Source organism: Poecilia mexicana, unplaced genomic scaffold, assembly GCF_051168715.1.
Source record: "Poecilia mexicana isolate PSO_F unplaced genomic scaffold, ASM5116871v1 scaffold_2, whole genome shotgun sequence".
Classification (NCBI taxonomy): Eukaryota; Metazoa; Chordata; class Actinopteri; order Cyprinodontiformes; family Poeciliidae; genus Poecilia; species Poecilia mexicana.
Window position 1 is genome coordinate 50151417 of NW_028263371.1, and position 19214 is coordinate 50170630.

Consider the following 19214-nt stretch of genomic DNA (forward strand, 5'->3'; position numbering starts at 1 on the left):
GGAACAGAGACAGAAGGGACAGCATGTTACATTTGATTTTGTAGAAAATGGGCACATCACCGCTCTAGCTCTTGACACAGTGACACTCAGACAATCTTTTTTTACTTTTAGGCTGGCTTTTTGGCTCTTACTGTCTGCCATTGCAAAGGGTTTTACAGTACAGCCTATCTGTCACTCTCCCTCATTATTGTCATTATAATTCTCCCTCAGTCCCTGACTCTTACATGTTCTTTTATCATTTCTTTCTCTCCTTTTTTGCTTTGACTTTTTGCAGTGTTCCCTTTTTTGTCTCACAGCCTAATCTTCCCCATGTGCTGAAGTTGCATTGTCGCTTTGTGTGGCAGGTCTTTGAGTCCTGTTGAACAGAACAAAGGCATAACTTTTTCCCATCTCATCTGATTGTCTACCGTTTCTTATCATCACTGCTTTATTACAGACTTGGTAGTGTCCTTTTAGGTTTGCCTGGACATTTTCACACATTTGTTCCTTTATGTGGTTTATCTCTAAAATCCCCATGTATTTATTTTTATTTTTTGTCTTTTTGTGTTCTTTTTAACTGGCATTATTCATTTAAGAATGCTATATTTAATAATAAAAATTATTCCATGTATCCCTTGTTTGTTTGACATTCACACTGCCTCATTAAACTGTTTGTACCTCTGAACTGGTACTCATTCTGTAAGTTTGGAGCCATAATCTTCAATGAATCCCAATGGGATTTTGTTTGAGAGAAAACATTTGTTATCCAGATAGATCAACGGCAAAAATTTAAAAGATGTTTGAGATACTTGAGACCCTCTCTAAAAACACTTAAAACCGCTATCTACTCACAGTGGCCAGGTGTCTGAAATCTCAACCAAAGGTGATTTTTATTAGTTTATTTAATCTGATATCGGGAAATATAACACATTGTAGCTATAGACTAAAATTATGACAGAACAGTTTAAAGTGACTTAATATACATCAATACACACAGTGGATACCATCTTGGCCCTACCGCAGAAGCAAATATTTGCAGTCTTCCTTAATTCTGCTCTTTGGGATACAGCCAATTAGCGCCAAGGAAAATGACTGATGCTTCTGGGTTGACTGCTTTGCAAACGTTCGCCCATAGTGAGTCAAGATTTTTTTATTTCTTAGATATGTTCCAATAATTTGAAGTTATAAGGTGAATCTGTAAATACCGGACTTGGGTTCCACCGTTACACATTTAGAATTTTTTTCCCTTGTAATTATTATTTAAAAAATAGTTCAGGCTCAGTCACTTTGGATCTCGTCCCATTGTCTCAATTGAATTTAGGTCTGGTTCATTAGATCTCATGAATTTTCTTTCCTCTGGGCAATTTCATTGTAAGTCTTCCTATATGTTTAGGGTTCTTGTCCAGGCTGAAAATGAAACCTCATCCCATTTTCAGGTATTAAGTATTAGATTGTTTTCAGGATTGCTTTTTTTTTTTTTTTGCTCCATTGATCTTACCATCAACTCTGACCAGTTTCCCCATTCCACTTGAAGAAAAGCATGCCAAAAAAAATGACTCTGCCACCACCATGCTTCACCATGGAAAAGGTGTGTTCAGGGAGAGTTTGTTTTCTGCCACACACAGTTTTCCCAATAATCCTAAAAGTTCATTTCTGGTCTCATCAGACCAGAGCAACATCTTCTGAACGTTTAAATTACTAAATGTGCACCACACTTAAAGATGATTTAAGTCAATCTCGTCTATTAACTTGTTATGGCAAACAGTATGATTTGCTGTCCCCATGTGTCTACTGTTTGCTTCTGTGATAAGTAGCTGTTGTTTTTGTGCCTTTCAGCTGGATAACAGTAAAACTATTCACAGCTTTCACTGAAGAAGCCTCTCATATAAGGCAGGATGACGTTAACTAAGCCTTATCAAATGGAGATCACTTGAGTTACATAACCAAAGCAGGATTTCATATTCCAAGAGTGAATGTGACAGAGACGTGTGATAATAACGCGAGAAAAGAGCAGGGAGGGAATAAATGGAGTATTAACAAAAGAGGACCTGGTTTCAAGATGGAAAGGTGATTTGAAAGAAATGCAAGCTTTAAAGAAAGAAAGAAAGCTCAGAAAAAATGTCAGAGGCGGTTTGTTATAAAAGGAGACATGGAAGAGCACAATGAGATGAATCTGTGTTAGACAGATGGAAGTGGGGAGGGTGACAGAACATGGATGTGTGAGTCTGAGAGAATAACTGGTGAGATATGGATGAGAACATGGCGAGAAAGGTGCGATATTGTGTAACTCGATACTATTCTGCTCTCTGCCTCGTGAGGCTGTGCTGAACAGGAAGGGCAGATCTGTTGTACGCATAGTGGCCTAATCAATACAAGTTGTAGATTGTGCTACGTGAGGACAAAGTTAGAAGCATAAATAGCCAAGGGACAGCACGAATGCGGAAGAGTATTTTTCACACATCTCGGTGCAGCAGGAAACCTCTGGCTCTGCTGGCAAACTCGCCTCTCTTTATACTTGGTCACTATAGACACACCACACAAATGTAGCTATACGCACACATACATGCCCAGACACAGTTCCATTCAGCACTCGCATGGAGGCCCCTCGAACACTGTGGTGACAACCTCTGCTATGTTAGGCTAAACGCAGACTCAGTGCAATCCTCAATAGACAGGGATTCCACTATATAACATGGTGAAGAGCAAGCAGGCTTCAGCACACGTGCATCAATGGATTTAGTTGCTAGTTAGGACCAGGTGCACATGTTATCACAATAATGCTGGGCTCCTTAGATGTCCTCTATAGCGTCCTCATCCAGAAGGTAACACTGGAGTTGTTTGTATGTTGGTGTCAAGGTTGTTTATTATCCTAACATTTATAAATTCATTGCAAATTTAGATCAATAAAGATAAGTTTGGTGTTTGCTTGTGCCTAAAGATAAAAATATCCAACGTTGTAAGCAAGTTTTCCTCGAATTTCTGTTTCGAATCCAGATACGGAAATGGAGCTTTGAGCTAAAGTGCTTAACATTCTGAGTGAGACTGTTTAATAATAATCTGCTGTTTTTATATATGTTTTTATAGCTGATGGCGGTGTATGAGGAGCAGGAAGCCCAGCAGAGAGGTGTGGCTGACACGAGCCTGACCCCGAGCCCTGACCTCCACCAAGCCGAACTTTCTGTTTTCCAGCCAATCACAGGAGGAGAGATTGAAGTTAATTCTTCAGCCCTCAAATCTAGTAAGTTTGTTTTTACTGTAATGACCCATGTTGAACTCTACAATTTCCTTAAGTGGCATAAAAAAGCAAGTTATACATTTTGTGACTCATAATTTACCAGGCGTTAAAACTCTAGCTTTGCAGCATTTTGTTTCTACAGACGTAGATCTTTTACCATTTGTCCACCATTTGTCATAGCATTTCAACAACAGCTGTAGCAACTCTTAATCACTGGTCAAACATGTGAAATCAACATTTTTGCAACACTTTCAAATATTTTCCACACCACAGATGATATAAGGTTAGATATTTACAATCAGATGAGATAGGATGAAAGCAAGATGAAATATGGTAAGTCTCGAGGTGATTAGACAAATAATAATAATAAAAAATAAATAAATAAAATAATTACATGTAAGTTAAAAAGGGATGAAAGAAAAAAAAATGCAACAAACCAAAGCAATGTTGGAAAAAGTCAAAGTAAAATGAAGATATACTAACTGATTTAGGAGTTGGGAGAACCTTAAAATCTAAAATCCTCTACTTGTCCCTCCTGCGGTCTTAAGAGATTCCGTCATCTGGATCCCATAAGTTTATTTTTCTGCGCAGCATGGTGAGGTTGCACTGACCGTGTGTGTGCTTTTGCGAGTTTTTTTTTGTGTTACTGTGAAAATTTGTTGCGCTCCTCCTCAATGTTGTGGTAAGATAGTGGAAGAGTTAAAAAGCAGATTTTAACTTGATACCATAATTTTAATCCTTCCTTAACTTTTAACAGTAATTTGATATCCTTCTCATATGTTCCTCTGATTATGAACTCTTCTTTCACTTCTTGAGAAATAAATTTGCAAAGAACATCAGAGAAATGCAACTGATATGAGTGTCTTCATTTTGCTGGAGGCTTGTTATTTGAGTTGTAAGATTTTACACAATCTTACAAAGATCTACCTGAGAATTTGATTTCTTTAATGCAAAATGTTTAACATTGTTTGCTTGGCTGAGCTTTTTGTGGTAATGTAAAAACTAAGAAAACCCCCCCACAAACATTTCAGTGACAGGTTGCAGTATAACTTCTTTTGCAAGGCTACAAGCATGGTATTAGAGCCTTTTGTTTTTCATGCACTGGAGAAATACTGTTAACTTTGAATTCCAGCACAGTCAAAGGTCAGGATGTGATGGGTGGGACAGTAATGAAGGCAAGATGGCAGAGGCCAGAATGTTGGAAGCGGTGTCATTGAAATGCGGGCCAGAAAGAGTTAGATGAGGAGAGGAAGACAGGAAGTGCGTGTGTTCTGTCAGGCTGCGGACCAAAAACCGGTGTTTGTGTCTGCTCAGTGTTACCTGAACCAGACTTTTCTGCATGACCTTTATTCTCTCACTGCGTCTGTCTCAGTTTGGTTTTCTCCGTCTCTTCTTCACAGCCCTCTGTCTTTTTTCAAGCTGAGTGCTTGTTCGCTTGAGTTATTGTATATGTGGTTGTGAAGGGGGCTTAAAGTTGTCATTCAGACTTGAATAAACTTTACTGTAACAAAAGAAGCCATTTTAATCAAAGGCTTTGTGCTCTTACAACCAGCCAAAGCAAATTATTCCACTCCAACTTTTATTCTTAAGCTGCGTTCCATCAGCATAGTAATTATTTTCTGTCCTTCATCATATTGACTGGATGAATCTATTTTCCTTTTAGAGTTGATCAATTATCATCTGTTTTTATGTTAAAGTTGAATATATTGTATTTTTATGTTTTTTTAAACAAAAAATACTCAGTGTTACCTGAACCAGACTTTTCTGCATGACAGAATGAAAGGTAAAGTTTATCATAGTAAAGCACAGACGTCTTTAATCTAAACAGGAACCCTTGCTGGATTATCCAGACTGTTGGGATGGGAGGTTTAGTCTGTTACAGTACAGTCACGTGTCAGCAAAGATTAGCGGTAAGATTGGAGGTAACAGAACTGTCACGGTGATCGTGTAAAGGAGGTTGGGAATGGCCTCTGTAACTGTCTGTTTTGAGTTTCTGTCCAAGTTGGCTCTTCCTTTCTTCAGCAGCTTGTTATCTGCTCCTCATAATTTCTCCTTCTGACAGTCTCACGTTGTTTTTTTCCAGTCGTTGTCATTTCTCATCTTCATCTCCACCCCACCCATGCTTTTCTCTGTAGGAAAGTTTTGGTGTTAACATGGCCAGAGATACCTTTCATACTATTGTGTCAGATGTACAATGCTCACTGAAGTTTAGCCTTTAAAAAGTGGACATTGCCGCAGAGAAAATCTGCTACTATTCAGCAATTGGTTGTAGAAGATTTAAAGCCCCTTTGAGATCATACTTCTGCTGTTAACATGCAACCATGAATGGATCACTTTGTCCTTTCATATCAAACAAGTCAATCCACCAGCATCATTTGGCATGTTTGTTTTCATGACATGCTGTTGGAGCTGTGGAACCAAAAGGGAAATCAAAAACCAACAATCGAACAACAATCAGAATTAACACAACAGTTTAAACTGCAGAGGATGGCTCTGCATGATGGCGGCTCCTCATGAGGCCTCTTTTTAAACAAAATGCAGCTTAGGACGATGTGATACCGAGGTGCAATAGTACTTGACAAGCTATTAGCTGGTTTTTACAAAGCTGCCAATACAGGAGTCCCTTACATTTTCCTTTGCACTGATGTCTGTAGCCCCATGAGTTGAAATAAGGAATACTTTGGATGTTAACTTCTGCAGTAGTGTAAAGATGTTTTCCGTTGTGAATGTCAGTGCATATTGAGTTGTATGTTGTTTTTGAACAATTAAAATAGGCAATAATGAGTGTCTTTAGAGGGGGTCTCAAGTGTTCACAGATTTCAGCTATTCATGGGCGATAGTGATCTCTAACCCCTAGGAATATGGGGGGTCCACTGCAACAAAGGTGTTTCAGCAAAGTATTGATTCAGAGAAGTACAATAAAAATAAGAGCATGTTTAAAATTTTTGCCTTGGAAAAAACATCTGAAAAACAAGTGTTTTAACCGATCAAAAAAATCCCATTAAGATACATTGACGTCTGTAGCCTGAAACTCACAAAAGGAGTTCTAAGAGTATGAACACTTTACTGAGGCATTGTGCATGTCATACAGCAGAAATTACTAGTCTGTCTGAAATAACTATCTTTCATTTTTACCTTTTATCACGTCCATCAAACCATCTCCCTGTAACTGTCTTCCTTTGAGGAGATGAATTGATTAGAGGTTTGATGTAATCCATATCCCCCAGTAGTTCTTAAGAGCACCATGGGCCCATTTGTGACAATCAATATATGACCCTACAAATATCATTTGGTATGTCTTCAGAGTACTATAACAGTGTACAGTTCCCTCCACTCACCCTACCACCTTTGCCATTATATTCCCAATTGAGCTTTAGGCGAGTACATGACAGTGTTCTTAATGTATATGTATAGATTGATGGTCCCTATGAGTGGGGATGGTGGATCTTTAGAGTGTACCACATGCATCTTAATAAAAACCACAGCATATTAAATCTTATTTATTTGCTTAGCTTTCTGCAGTGTTGACTTTCCTCTCATTTTCACTCTTCTCCCAAAGCCCCATCAGCAGCGCAAGCGGCAGCGCGGTGTGTTCCATTTATCAGTTTTTGGTAAATGATGATTTTATGCAGAGGGCCGATGAGATGTGAAGAAAAGAGCCATTATCATCTGTTACCTACTTGCACACACAAATCTACAAATCAGCCACTTATTGGCCATTTGGATGCATGAACAACAGTGTGTTCACCGATGGGATGTGAGCAGATAATACATTAACTTCTCACACTTCCCGCACATTGTCACCTCTGCAGCATTTGCTGTCAGAACATTCAGTGTGAGATTGTGGGATTTGTATGTTACTTATACATGTGGACATACATACACAAATTTGGCTGGCTGTTAAGTTGATTAAGATGTTGTAGTTGAAAATGGGTTTTGGTTCAAATAGTGTATATCTTGCACACTTTGCATGTTTTTGTTTTAAGCAAAGAGTTAGGCTTTGCACATCACTGAATGGCAATTTAATGCAACATCTTGTTGGCCTGTTTTTGAGGCAGATTGCATTTTTTTCTGTGGTTGTTCAAAAGAAATGAGTTGGGTCTCATTTCAGTTTAAAGTTGAAACCAGACGTTTACATACATCAAATAAAAATACTTTCTTTTTTCTCATTGTCTGAAGTTACATGAGACCAAACTTTTGTCTTAGTTTAGTTACAATCATCAAAATTATTTGCTAAATGCCATGATAATGAGAGAAAGACTATGTCGGAAATGTATTTGTTGTCAAAATCAGAAGTTTTCGTACATTTGGTTGGTATCAGCGATGATTGTCATTCCTTCATTCCTCCCAGAAGCTTCTCACATTAGTTTCCTGGAGTTTTGGCTCAATCCTCCTAACGAAACTGGTGTAAATCAGTCGCTTGCACACGCGATCCAGTTACAAATTCTCACAAATTCTCTATAGAATTGAGATCAGGACTTTGTGATGGCCTGATCACAAAGGCCATAACAAAGCCTTTGTTGCTTTTCCTTTTATTTAATGTAGCCACCATATATTGCATATTTATAAGTTTGTCTCTCGTTGTGTGTTTTATTTTCAGACACACCCTTGATGGTGAGGAGCAGCAGTGACTCCGCCCTCAACCCCCAAACAACAGAGACTGAACCCTCCTACAATGAAGATAGCTCTGTGACGGTAAGACTCAGAAGTTGTGGTAATAATAAAGAAAATATCAACGAGCTTAAAAGTATTTACATGCATAATAAATAAATTAAATTTGTCTGTGTTAATAAGAAACCTAGAAGACATGTTGGAGAGTCTGATTAACACAGGCCAATGTTCAATTATTTGTACATGAATGCATGAGAATGGCTGATAAGTGTTTTGTCTGTACCCAGTTTTACAGGGCAGTAAAATTGGGTACAGGAAACTTGTTCTATGTAATAAGACGCTAAATAACTTCACTGATCTACACATTCAGCCCTGTTCCCCAAAGCTTCAGAGATAATCTATGATTGTCTGCTTTTTTTGTATTCATGTGGACTGCTGGTTATTCTTTCGTTAATATGTAGTAGTTCTGATCATTTTTATAGAGATATTATTATTATATATATTTTTTTTTTTTCTAAATTAGGTTTTGTGAAGTTATCATCAGGAATAGTTTGCTTACCTGTTGGAAACAGTTGTCATATCAAAGCACCTTTGATGGAATCTTCAAAGTGGTTGACTACTCTCATCTGATTTTTGTTTAAAATTCAAATTTAATACAATTTAAATATTAGATCTATTCTTCTTAGGCTTCCACAAACAGTCTCTTTCAATTAGTCTTTAAACCAATCTTTTCAGGATTAAATTTCTCATATTTTTCCTGTTTGTAGAAGTCTCTTAGTTTTTTGGAGATATTGATTTACTTTGATATATTATCACTATGAACTCTCTCCAGTTCTTTTGTAATCTAATAGGCAGATTGTCATTAAATATGCTAAGCACATTAAGATTCTCAAGGGGATAAACACTTTGATTTTAGTGACCTCTTGCCCTTTTACTTGAAAAGCATTCTTGTTCTCAGTTTCAAAGTTTGCAACACACCTTTTTTCTTAAGTTGAGTGGAGTCGTTTACATTTAAAATCTTGCAAGTGGTGATTAATTCCTGTCCAGTGGAGTTAAGAATAAATTAAAAACATGAGTATATTATACCTAACCTAGCAGCATGTGTACTGCCGAATGAATGGTCCAGACAGGCAACAGGATTTTAATCCTCAAGTGGCACAATGACACAGGTCAGCAGTTTCCCTTTCAGTGCAAACATGTGAGGATACATGTGGTTAAAGAGAGGGGGTAAATCACAAGTCTTGTTTCCCCTCTTTTCTTCTCAGACACATTTTGCCACATCAGGCTCCATTAATGAAGATGGATGACTCTCAAGAGTTTGCCCCCCTTCTATCTTTTGAGGCCATCTCTGAGTTTCTCGAAGGTCATAGGTCACAGTTTTTGTTAGCTTCATCTGCTCCTCCCTTACTACTGCTGAGCTCAGTTTCAGGTTCTCTACTTTCAATGCTAGTGAAGTGCAAGATGTCTTTTTATCTGGCTATGTTGTCTTAAGTACAAAAAGTGAACAGAAACAACATTCAACTAAGTTCACTTTATCTTTTATAAAGTGCCGATTAGAAATTGTCTTCTTGAGTAAATGACCCTTGGCACATCCAAAACAGGAGCTTCTTGAATCATGACATAACTCTTAAGATCCTCAAATAATTTAAACCTAAACATTGCATATTATGTGTATTAATTAATATTATATAGTAATTAGTTATATTGTACTCAGAATGTCTTCATTTTCTTGACATTTACACCTACCTCCCTTGTAGAATAAAATAGCCATTTACACACAGGCTTCTAGCTGGTTAGAGATGTAGTTTTGCTGGCTGTTGATGGTGCCACTGTTTCTTATTCCTCTTTTGTTGTTGAACACAGAAGATCCCTCAAGTTCACCGCTTAAATTAACTCGATGCATGATTGGACTGTTGAGTGATGAGCCTTCTCCCCTCGAGACTCCTTACTGGACAAACATCCTTTCCTAATAAGTCTGTATTCCCCCTAGAATGATATGCTTGCAAGGTTCATTTTGTTTAGGGAATATGTTTGGTTCTCAGAGGTGGTCAGTGTTTCTACTTAATGTTGCTCAGGGCAACCAAGTATTTGAGAAGTGCAGCATGTACACAGCATGCTAAAGTGTTATGTTAGGTGTGAGCATTACAGCCTTATTCTCTTATATCAACATTTCCCAGCTCCAATCCATGTCAACTGCAATGTGAATTAGATTTAATAGTGTCTTACATAAAGGTGTGTTTTTACAACTAGCTCTTTCCTTAAACTAGTAAATCATTTGAACCAAATGTTATAAATAACCTATTGTTCCCTGGTTCTACTACATTTCAGATCTGCAAACTATAAGTGGAGTTATGTTGAAAACAAGCATTGGTAAAACCTTAAAGTGTGTTTGTCCTCAACATACAGTCTATGTCACAAAACTCTTAAAATCAGGCTTTAGATACTTTTTTGCAGTTTTTTCTGCAAAGCCTGAGGCCCAGTCCTCGCAGAGACGGGATTAGGTGCTTCTGCAAAGGTTTTTTGTTGTTTAGGTTGTGCATTCACACAGATCTAGAGGTTTGGGAGACCAGAAACTATTTTCGAAAGCGGTTCTCAGAGTGGAAACATTTCAAAATGGCGATCTCATGTTTCGATAAGGATTTGCGAGCCATGCCATTTTTTCGAAGCTGTGAGGTACTAACTTTATCTCTATCCCTAACCCACATGGGCCTCAATCTTACAATTAACCAATTTGGTGCCTTTTAGTATTCTATGTGTTTTGCTTCATTCTGTGGCTGTCTTATATTGACAGTTTTTGCCTTGGCATACCTACGGCAGCATTTTCAAATTTTTTCTGGATCCTTTCTAAAAATGTAGCATGTTTATCTCCGTGTGAACATGGCCTGTTACAGCTTTCCATCAACACCTTTGCAGCAATCCTTCTTTGAACTCTCAGTTCTTAATAACTTGGCACTAATTTTTACAAAGCCTTTCACTAGTCAAACATGTTGCACGTTTGACTAGTGAAAGGCGTTGTAAAAATAGACATAATGTCTATCTTGAAAGGAAAAAAACATTAATATTTGAAAAAATATATGTTTTTCAATAGGAGTAGCCATTAATCTTCTAGAACCAACACTTTGTGGCTCTCTTGAATTTTAAATCCAACAGCTTCGTCTTTGTGGATCTAAAACCTACTGTTGCTAGCTAAACGTTGCGGTATCTTGCACCTGAGTCAGAGTTTTATTGTAAAACTGTTGTTAAAGTGTTAAAATTGGTCTAATTATTAAAGCTTTAAAGCAAAAAAAAAGAAAAGAAAATTGTCTCTTTTCTTTAACCAGCAGCTTCCTGCCTGCTTGATGGCCTTCAGTGTCTCAAATCTTCCTGCTGTCTTTGCTTTTCACTCTCACACCTGCTGTGCTGTAACAACCACCACATAAGTGTCGATGCAGTAAATGACTCTGGAGAAGCATCTGCTGTAAATAAATAAAAAAACTTTTTTTTCTCTTTATATAAGTTTTTTTTTTTTTACCTTGTGGTTACTTTTTCTCCCTTACCTCTTGCATCCACATCCTGGTATGTGCACACACTCCCACACACACACTCACTCACTCATCTGGCTCTTCCCAACCAGTCAGGTTCCAGCAGAGGTAATGGCTCCAGGGTAATTGTTCAAATTGTCACTTGGCCTTTTGGTGGGAGCAGTGAAGGGAAGAAAGTACTCTTTTTGCAGTAATTTTCTGTCTTTCTTCTGTCTGTCTTTTCTCCTACTCACTTGCCCCTTCCTTTACGTAGTTTTAATCTCTAAAAGATTAAGTCCTACAGTCCGAACAATTCTTGTTTAAACTTGAAAATAAATGCACTCAGGGAAAAAAAAAAATATATTTTTTGCTTGTATTATTATTTATATTAAAAACACACAAGTAAGGTCAAATAAATATTGATACACAAGGTTGCTGGTAATGTGATAGTTAGACAAGGAGTTGTTACTTATGCACAGAGTACATTTGGGGTTAATAAGACAGCAGAGCACTTATTTGTCATGCTACATTTGTTTCTGTGTGTGGTTCATATGCACGTACTTGACTTGTATGTTACCCTGCATGGTTGGTGCTGACATTATTTCATCCAATCCACATTTGCATTTTTGATAAAACAATTTGAAAGCTTAGCAGAGTATTGATTTTATTAGAATCTGCAAAAAGTAGAAGGTATTTATTATGCAGTATTAAAAACTTTGTTTTTAATATATAAATATAATAAATAATTTCCATTACCTCCTATTATAAAGCTGTGACTCAGGTGCAAAGTACTAGAAATAAACACATTTTATTAATTCATCATTTTTTCACCGTTTATCTTCAGGTTACAACTTTCATATAGATAAACATGAAACTATAAACTATGTATACAGTATAAATGGTAAAAAATGCAACGCCAGCATTCCAACATTTATCATACTCACCCTAGGAGAAAATTCAGGGAACACTTTGGCTGATTGGTCATCTACTAAATAGTAATATCACTAATAGTTTGGTCTTTTTATCCACTTTGAGCAATTATTAAATTGGACCAAGAATAATAAATGCTTGCAGCCCATTTATTATACACGAGCAGTAGTTACTTAACGCAGGATTATTAATCATAGAGTTAAAATGGAAATCCTGCTTTTCTGTCCTTCAGTTTTTGGAGGGCCACTAATGCTCAAAAGTATTGATTAAGATGTCAAATCTTGACAGACTGATGTATTATTTTTTTTCATAGCTTTCCCCCTCAGTATCTTACATAAATCTTTGTTATTTAATGTGGTTTTATTTTGCTTTCTAAAATTATGTGGTCTTTTAATCTCTTTTTCTTATACCTATTTTCTACATTTTGGTGAAACCCATGTTTTTTTTTTTACCCTGGTGCAGTTGTTGGGGAAAAAAGAAGGGTCGCTCCTTCACCCTGATGTTCCTTCCCTGGGCGGGGTCACCGATTTATATTTTCGCATCCACCTGAATAATGTGCAGTTGCGCCACTGCTTAAACGCTCCACTTTTTGGTGCAAAGTGTACAAATTGCTCCAACATGTAATGATATTAATATTGCTCTTGTCTTAATTTGAAAACCAATGTATCATTTTTAATACAATAATTTGTACAAGGTGCAACTTTTGTTGCTGCCCTTTCTGCAAGAAGTTCAATAACTGTAATTGGTCTGTGTTTTATGAAATCGCTCAAATGTTTATGTGAATAATGAGGCACATTTGTTCGTTCAGATTCATTTACTTGCTTTAAATTGCCCTTTCATAAGTTACAGGCATTGCTGGCCTTTGTAATTAATATGTTGTTCTTTCATAGAGAGAATGATGCAGAGAAACTATTTCTGCATTCATTCATTAAATGAGACACACAATTAAGCACCAGTAGCTCCGCAATTAATATATGAGTGACTGTCATGACAGTGAGGTTGGGATAATTAATGTCACCTGTCATCTTTTTACTAATTAAGCTCAAATGACAGCATTAACAGCCAGACCAGACCAATTAATTTCCAATCCACTAAAGCTTTAACATATGTTTACTGCACTGGCCGTCGGTCTTTATTAGGTTTCATCTTGCCCTCCTACATCTCTTTACATCCGCTGTGTATCTGATTCTCGACTCGGTTTGCTGTTTCATTCTTTCTCTTTTCTCAGATTTTTCCTTCTGAAGTTGTCAGAGTGGGTCATATGGGTGGATAGGATGGTGGGGGTAAAAGGTTGAAGGTCATGTTTTGAATCCATTAGAGGCATCTACTAACACAGAACCTTATTGACCTGTGTGTTCGCCTCCATATGTTTAAACAAATGTGTGGCCGGGGTGTACGCCTACTCCGAGATGACCCTGTGATAGTTGCATATTTGCTTATGTGTAAATCTGGAACTTCTAATATGAATTGAATATCCTTATAATTTGAAGCATGTTTATCTTTGTACTGCAGTGAAATTTCTTTCTTTCTTTATCACTGTAAAACTGAAATAGCCATATTGCACTTTCAACAGTTTGTTTTGCATTTAAAATGATCAGATCAAAAGACCTGGTACAGCGGTGACAAAGACTCAAGTTTGTCCTAAAAAATGAAAGTTGTTATAGTTCCTAACCATTGGAGTTGAATCTTTTCGAGTTTGTTGGTCTAGAAGACTTTCTTTTCAATAACATACTGTATTTGCCAAGTTTAATTAATTTGTAAGCACAAGTCTGTCTTTGAATAAAAAAGTTGTTGGATGTTTGTGGCCCTAGATACTGTGATGCTAAAACAAGAGCAACAAAGCATAGCTAATAAAAGAAAAATACCTTTTGTTGTAGCTGGTTTCTTTCATTCTGAAAGGTATGAATTTCTCATTGAAAATCTTATCCAAATGTATCAGCTTCATTTGCTTGAAGCCACATTTCTACCATTCTTTTTATTACTTTTAAACATAATAAATAGAGTAATATTTTATAAGAGTAATAATATCATTAATGATGTTGTAATTTATTGAGATGGAGCGATATAACAAATCAAGTGAATAAAAGAAATAAATGATTCAGATATGTTGGATTGACTTCAGAACTGCTACAATTAGTTTGCAGTAAATCATACTATATTGTGGAAAAATAATACCTTTCTTCCTTTCACATTTGGTTGCCATGCACACTAATACTCTTATTTATTACTGCTTAACAAGACCGTCTGCTTGCCTTCAAAAATTAATTAGTGCTTCATCTGTTGATCAAATTAGCATCTTCTTCTCTCATCACTTCACATATTTATTCTTTTTTCTCCCTTTGTGTTCCAGTCAGTCTTTAGTTATAAAAATTTAACTGTTGGGTTCAGAATTTCAAATGGAGTTCATTAAGGTTAAAATCAAAACATTGGAGCTTTTTTGATTTTCTTGCACCTGCTTACATCTTTTTTTTTTTTTTTAATTCAGTCACTTTTCTTAAAATTAGCGTAATCTCTTCTTTTGACTGATTCCCTGCTATTGTTATGTGTTAAAAAATTCCCAGTCACTGGCTGACTAATAAGACAGATGTGTGTGCGTGTGTTTGTGTGTGTGCTCTGCAGGCAGCCAGTGCTGAAGTGGAGGGGCCTAGAGGGATGGAACGAGCTCCAGTCAAAAACACCTTCAGTGGCAGGTCAGTGCCTTTTTTTCTGTATGGATCATTGATGAATGAGAAATTAAAATTTTGATCTGGAGGAAAAAAGAAAAGCATTCTGATTGAACAGACCGAAAACAAAAGATCAAACTGATTACTATCAAAAGAGTTTCAGCCGATTTCTTTCTGTAAATCCTCTTGTGGTCCTCATCTGTACTGATTTTGTCTTCATCTGCTTTTCTAGTAATTTATCCAGATAATGTGCCAAACCATTACGTTTGTTTGTCTGAAATGAGTGTTTTTGTCCAATGAGAAGGTTTTGTTTGTGCAACATCCATGTTCATTGGTTTTCATGAGTGTGCCTCTGTCCCACTTTCTCTTCATTAAAGCTGTTTTCTAATCCAGATCAAGGCTGTTGCAGATATATTTACTGTTAAAAACTCCATCATTAGCTAACTACAAAAGACTGCCAAAACAGGGTCAGGGTCTCGCGCGCGCGCGCGCGCACACACACACACACACACACACACACACACACACACACACACACACACACACACACACACACACACACATTCAAGGCACAAAGATATGCTTAGACTGCCATAAACACATGGTCTCAAAGATAAACACAGTTGCATCTGCTATTTTTAAATGCACAAACTAATGAATGCTGCTTAATTAAGTTCTGGGTTGCAGGATGCCCTGTGTCTCTGAGGGGCTTTTTTATTCGTATCCATGAGAGATGCAAGGCTCTTTGGAGCTGGATCCTACATTTAGACACAAGGGGAAGTCATGCAGTTACTCTGTGCTGCAAAAGAGAAACTAACTATAGAAAATCTATTTAACAATATCCAGAGTGCAGCTATAATGTTTGCCTGTACCTTGTGTCACATGTCAAATATTCCCATGTTAGCTTTGTTAGAGCAAATATTGAAGTGTTCCTTCTACCACTTGGCAAGCATTTACCTACAAAGCTTTGATTTTACATTGCCATGTGGCCTTTGAGTTGGTCTAGTTCCGTTCTTAAAAAAGATTATGCCAATACAAAAACACCTAGTTCTACAGCTTTATAACTTCTCTTTAGATCACTTGACTTAACCATAGAAACTGAGCTGGATGCAATGTATCTTATTACCGTAATTTCTGGACTATATGGCGTTACTTATTCATACGCTCTGAGCACTTTGATGCAGCTGTTATACGGCTCTTTTATAAATGGCTTTCAAAGACTGGACTGCTGCGAGATGAAATTGACAGCACAAGCTCAAGAGCGAGACAAAAGTGACATTATGAGCAACAGTGAAAGAGACTGAACAAGTGTGTTATCGGAAGGCATGGTCAAAACCTGTACCTGATATACTTGCACGATACACATGGCAGAAAGAAACGGACCAGGCACACAAATTTGCCGCGTGACTGTGATTGTCATGGCATTTATGTCAGTCCATGTTGATAATTATTGATTAGTTTTACATATCTGAAATACTGCCAAACTGGTAACGTGACCTTTCCTTTTTTTATCCACAGTTTTCACTCCTCGCCGTTGTTTCGTTTTAAGCAGTTACGTGGCACGTTGGTGAAACTTTAAACTGCTGCTGTGCAAGTTACTCAACAAATTGTTGCTAGGTAACCAAAGAGTGAGTTGCCCATTGAAACCAACCTTGCTTATCTGGTTGTGAGTGGTCAAAGAGCTAAAGTCTTTCCTTTGCCTACAACCCCCAAAATGCTGTGCGGTTCTGGATCGCAGTTCAGTAAAATTGAACAAGTGTGGCCCATTTGCCATAGTTTACAGACTGTTGAGCATGCCTGAATATAAGCTGCATTTGTAAGCTTCAGGTGTCCACATTGTGCAGACCTAGGGGTTTTCCTTGAGTTTTTAAAAAAATATTTTATTATACGTATTTGACATTTTGCTAGTTTTATGTCATCCCTTTATTAAGAGTTTTAATACAATTTTCTTTGGTTTTTCTTTGTTGAGTTTTACATTTTTCTATGATTTCAGCTGCTGAATTCATAAATGGCTGGTGCTAACGGAGTAGTTCGTGCTAATGCTTGCTATGCCTTTTTCCTCTGACACCACTGAGTTCAATCAATACAAATATTTGACTTGATCTTTTACATAAATTTTGTAATAAAATAATATTGAATAAATAGTTGAACAAAATATTATGATTATTTGAAAAATTAAATGAGCCTCTTTAGTCTTCATGTGTATCATCTCATGCTCAAAGAAGGAAACATAGACATATGAGCACTATCTATGAAAGTTGTTTGCAGCATTTTTTCCCTTATTTTTCTGCTTCGCCATTATCAACTTATTTGTTGCCTTAATAGACAATTCTGACAGCCTAAATCAATAGCTAAGCTAACTAAATAGAAACCTTTTCAGTTCCATTACCATCTCTGGTACTGAGCTGTACAGTGCAGAAAATACAAAGGTTATTACAAAAGTAGTTGCCAACTCCCATTTATGTCATTTTCCCTCTAACTTTTCTTTTTACACATATCCTTTCACGCACACATAGTCTAATCTAATAAGAACTATCCCAGCTGTGAGTAATGTAAAAGTGATGTAATGGTTTTTGTGGTCACCAGGGAAACGATCCTTGAAATTGCACAAAAAAAAAAAAAGTCCAAAATGAAGGCGGGAATGCGGTCATAAATACTAGAACAGCAAAGCAGGAGTTAAATAAATGTGTGGTTTTTGTGTGGTGTGCGTTGTGTTTCCACGCACACTGTGGCCCCCTTTGTGTTTGCGAGCGAGTATTTTTTGCGCCTTCAAACGTACAGTAATGGCTAATCATTATTTTAACCACACCACATGCGCCGCAAAGAACTCATTACGCATAAATCAAAACGGCCTTTTTCATACAGGGAAACAGATTTACTTCAAATTGGTTTATTGAAATGGCGTTTTCACTATATTTCTTTGTGAGTAAAGCACTGTATTGACGGTGATTTGGAAGGCGAGAGGTGAACAGGTAAATAGGTTCCACTGGTTGCACAAAACAAACAAGATTTAAAAAGCATTTTGTTCTTTAAGAGCAGCTATACATCTTTGGTGATTTGTGCTTTAATAGATTTAGTCATCAACTGCGATAAAAGGTCTTATTGTGGTTATACTTAAACCCGGATCTAGTAATTTTCTTCTCTTTATGTGTGCTCCAGGCTGTTAATTTTCAATTCTGTTGCTTACATTTCTCCATGACTTTTTCAGTTAAGGGTTCTTCAGGAAATTTGAATGACAAAATACTCATTCAAATAAAACATTTATAATATAATAATGTGCTCTCAATTATTAAGCTGCTAATTCCTGCAATGGGTACTATTTGTTTTTGTATTGTATATTTTCTCACTGACATTTAGTCTTGTGCAAACTTTTTATCTTTACATCTGTGCACTTAGAGAGCCATAAAAAAAGAGAAATACATTGATAAGAATAGTAATGAGAGAGTGAAATGCATTGGTGCAAAGAGAGTGGTTTGGTGATGCATATCCTCCTTTTTCATTTCTCCTCAGTGTTTCGGTCTTTCATAGAGAGGATCGGTAAAGTGGCAGCTGGATAAAGAGAACACCTGCTCTCTTCATCTGTCTTTGCCTCGCTCTGTCCTGCTCTCTGTGCATACAGCTCCTTTTTCTCCCTCCTATTCATCCATTGCGCTTCGTGTCTCTTTTCTCAAGTCTCACCCGTTTTGTTGCTCCCTCTCTCAACCCCACTTCAGTATTTGCATTGATGCAGCCTGTCAAACATCTTTCACAAAAAAAATATAAAGGAAGAAAAAGGAAATGCAGATGGATCTCAATTGCTTTTGTGTATGTGTGTGTTTGTGTGTAGTAGGTGGAGATCAGAGGCGCAGCAGCAGGAAGAGATAAAGGGAGGGGTGCATGTCATTTTCCTGCTCATAATAATTCTTTTTATTAGCCTTGTCTAATTAATTCAGCGCCTCCTTCTCCCTCACTCACTGTTTCATTTCTAAAGCTTCTCTGATTCCTACCTCCTTTTTTTCCAGTTATTATTTTAAATTGACACTGTGATTTAAGGATGTGTTGCCAGTACTTAGGGCTCTGCCTAATACAGGAACATCTCCTGTCACTAAAGTGATGAAAATAGACCACGACAACAAGGTGCCAATGAGTAGTGACCATCCATCCGTCCAATGCCCAAACCATTTCAGTAACAAAGAGCAGCTCCCACAAGACTGAGTCAAGATACCCTATGGAGGGAGCTCATCTTAGCTGCTAGTATCTGGAATCTTGCTTTTTTTTTTTTTTTTTTTTACTGTTCTGTATGACAATAATAACTAT

General features: G+C 37.1%; 1 protein-coding gene across 3 annotated transcripts in view; it reads left to right on the forward strand.

Annotated features, from left to right (window-relative positions):
- Positions 1-19214, forward strand: part of LOC106919069 (partitioning defective 3 homolog B-like) — a 218251-nt gene that overhangs the window by 44111 nt on the left and 154926 nt on the right. For all 3 annotated transcript variants that reach the window (XM_088002255.1, XM_088002260.1, XM_088002257.1), the window contains exons 3-5: positions 3064-3217; positions 7815-7909; positions 14875-14945. In XM_088002255.1, coding sequence (XP_087858381.1) covers positions 3064-3217; positions 7815-7909; positions 14875-14945 — 320 coding nt within the window. The remainder of the gene's footprint in view (positions 1-3063; positions 3218-7814; positions 7910-14874; positions 14946-19214) is intronic.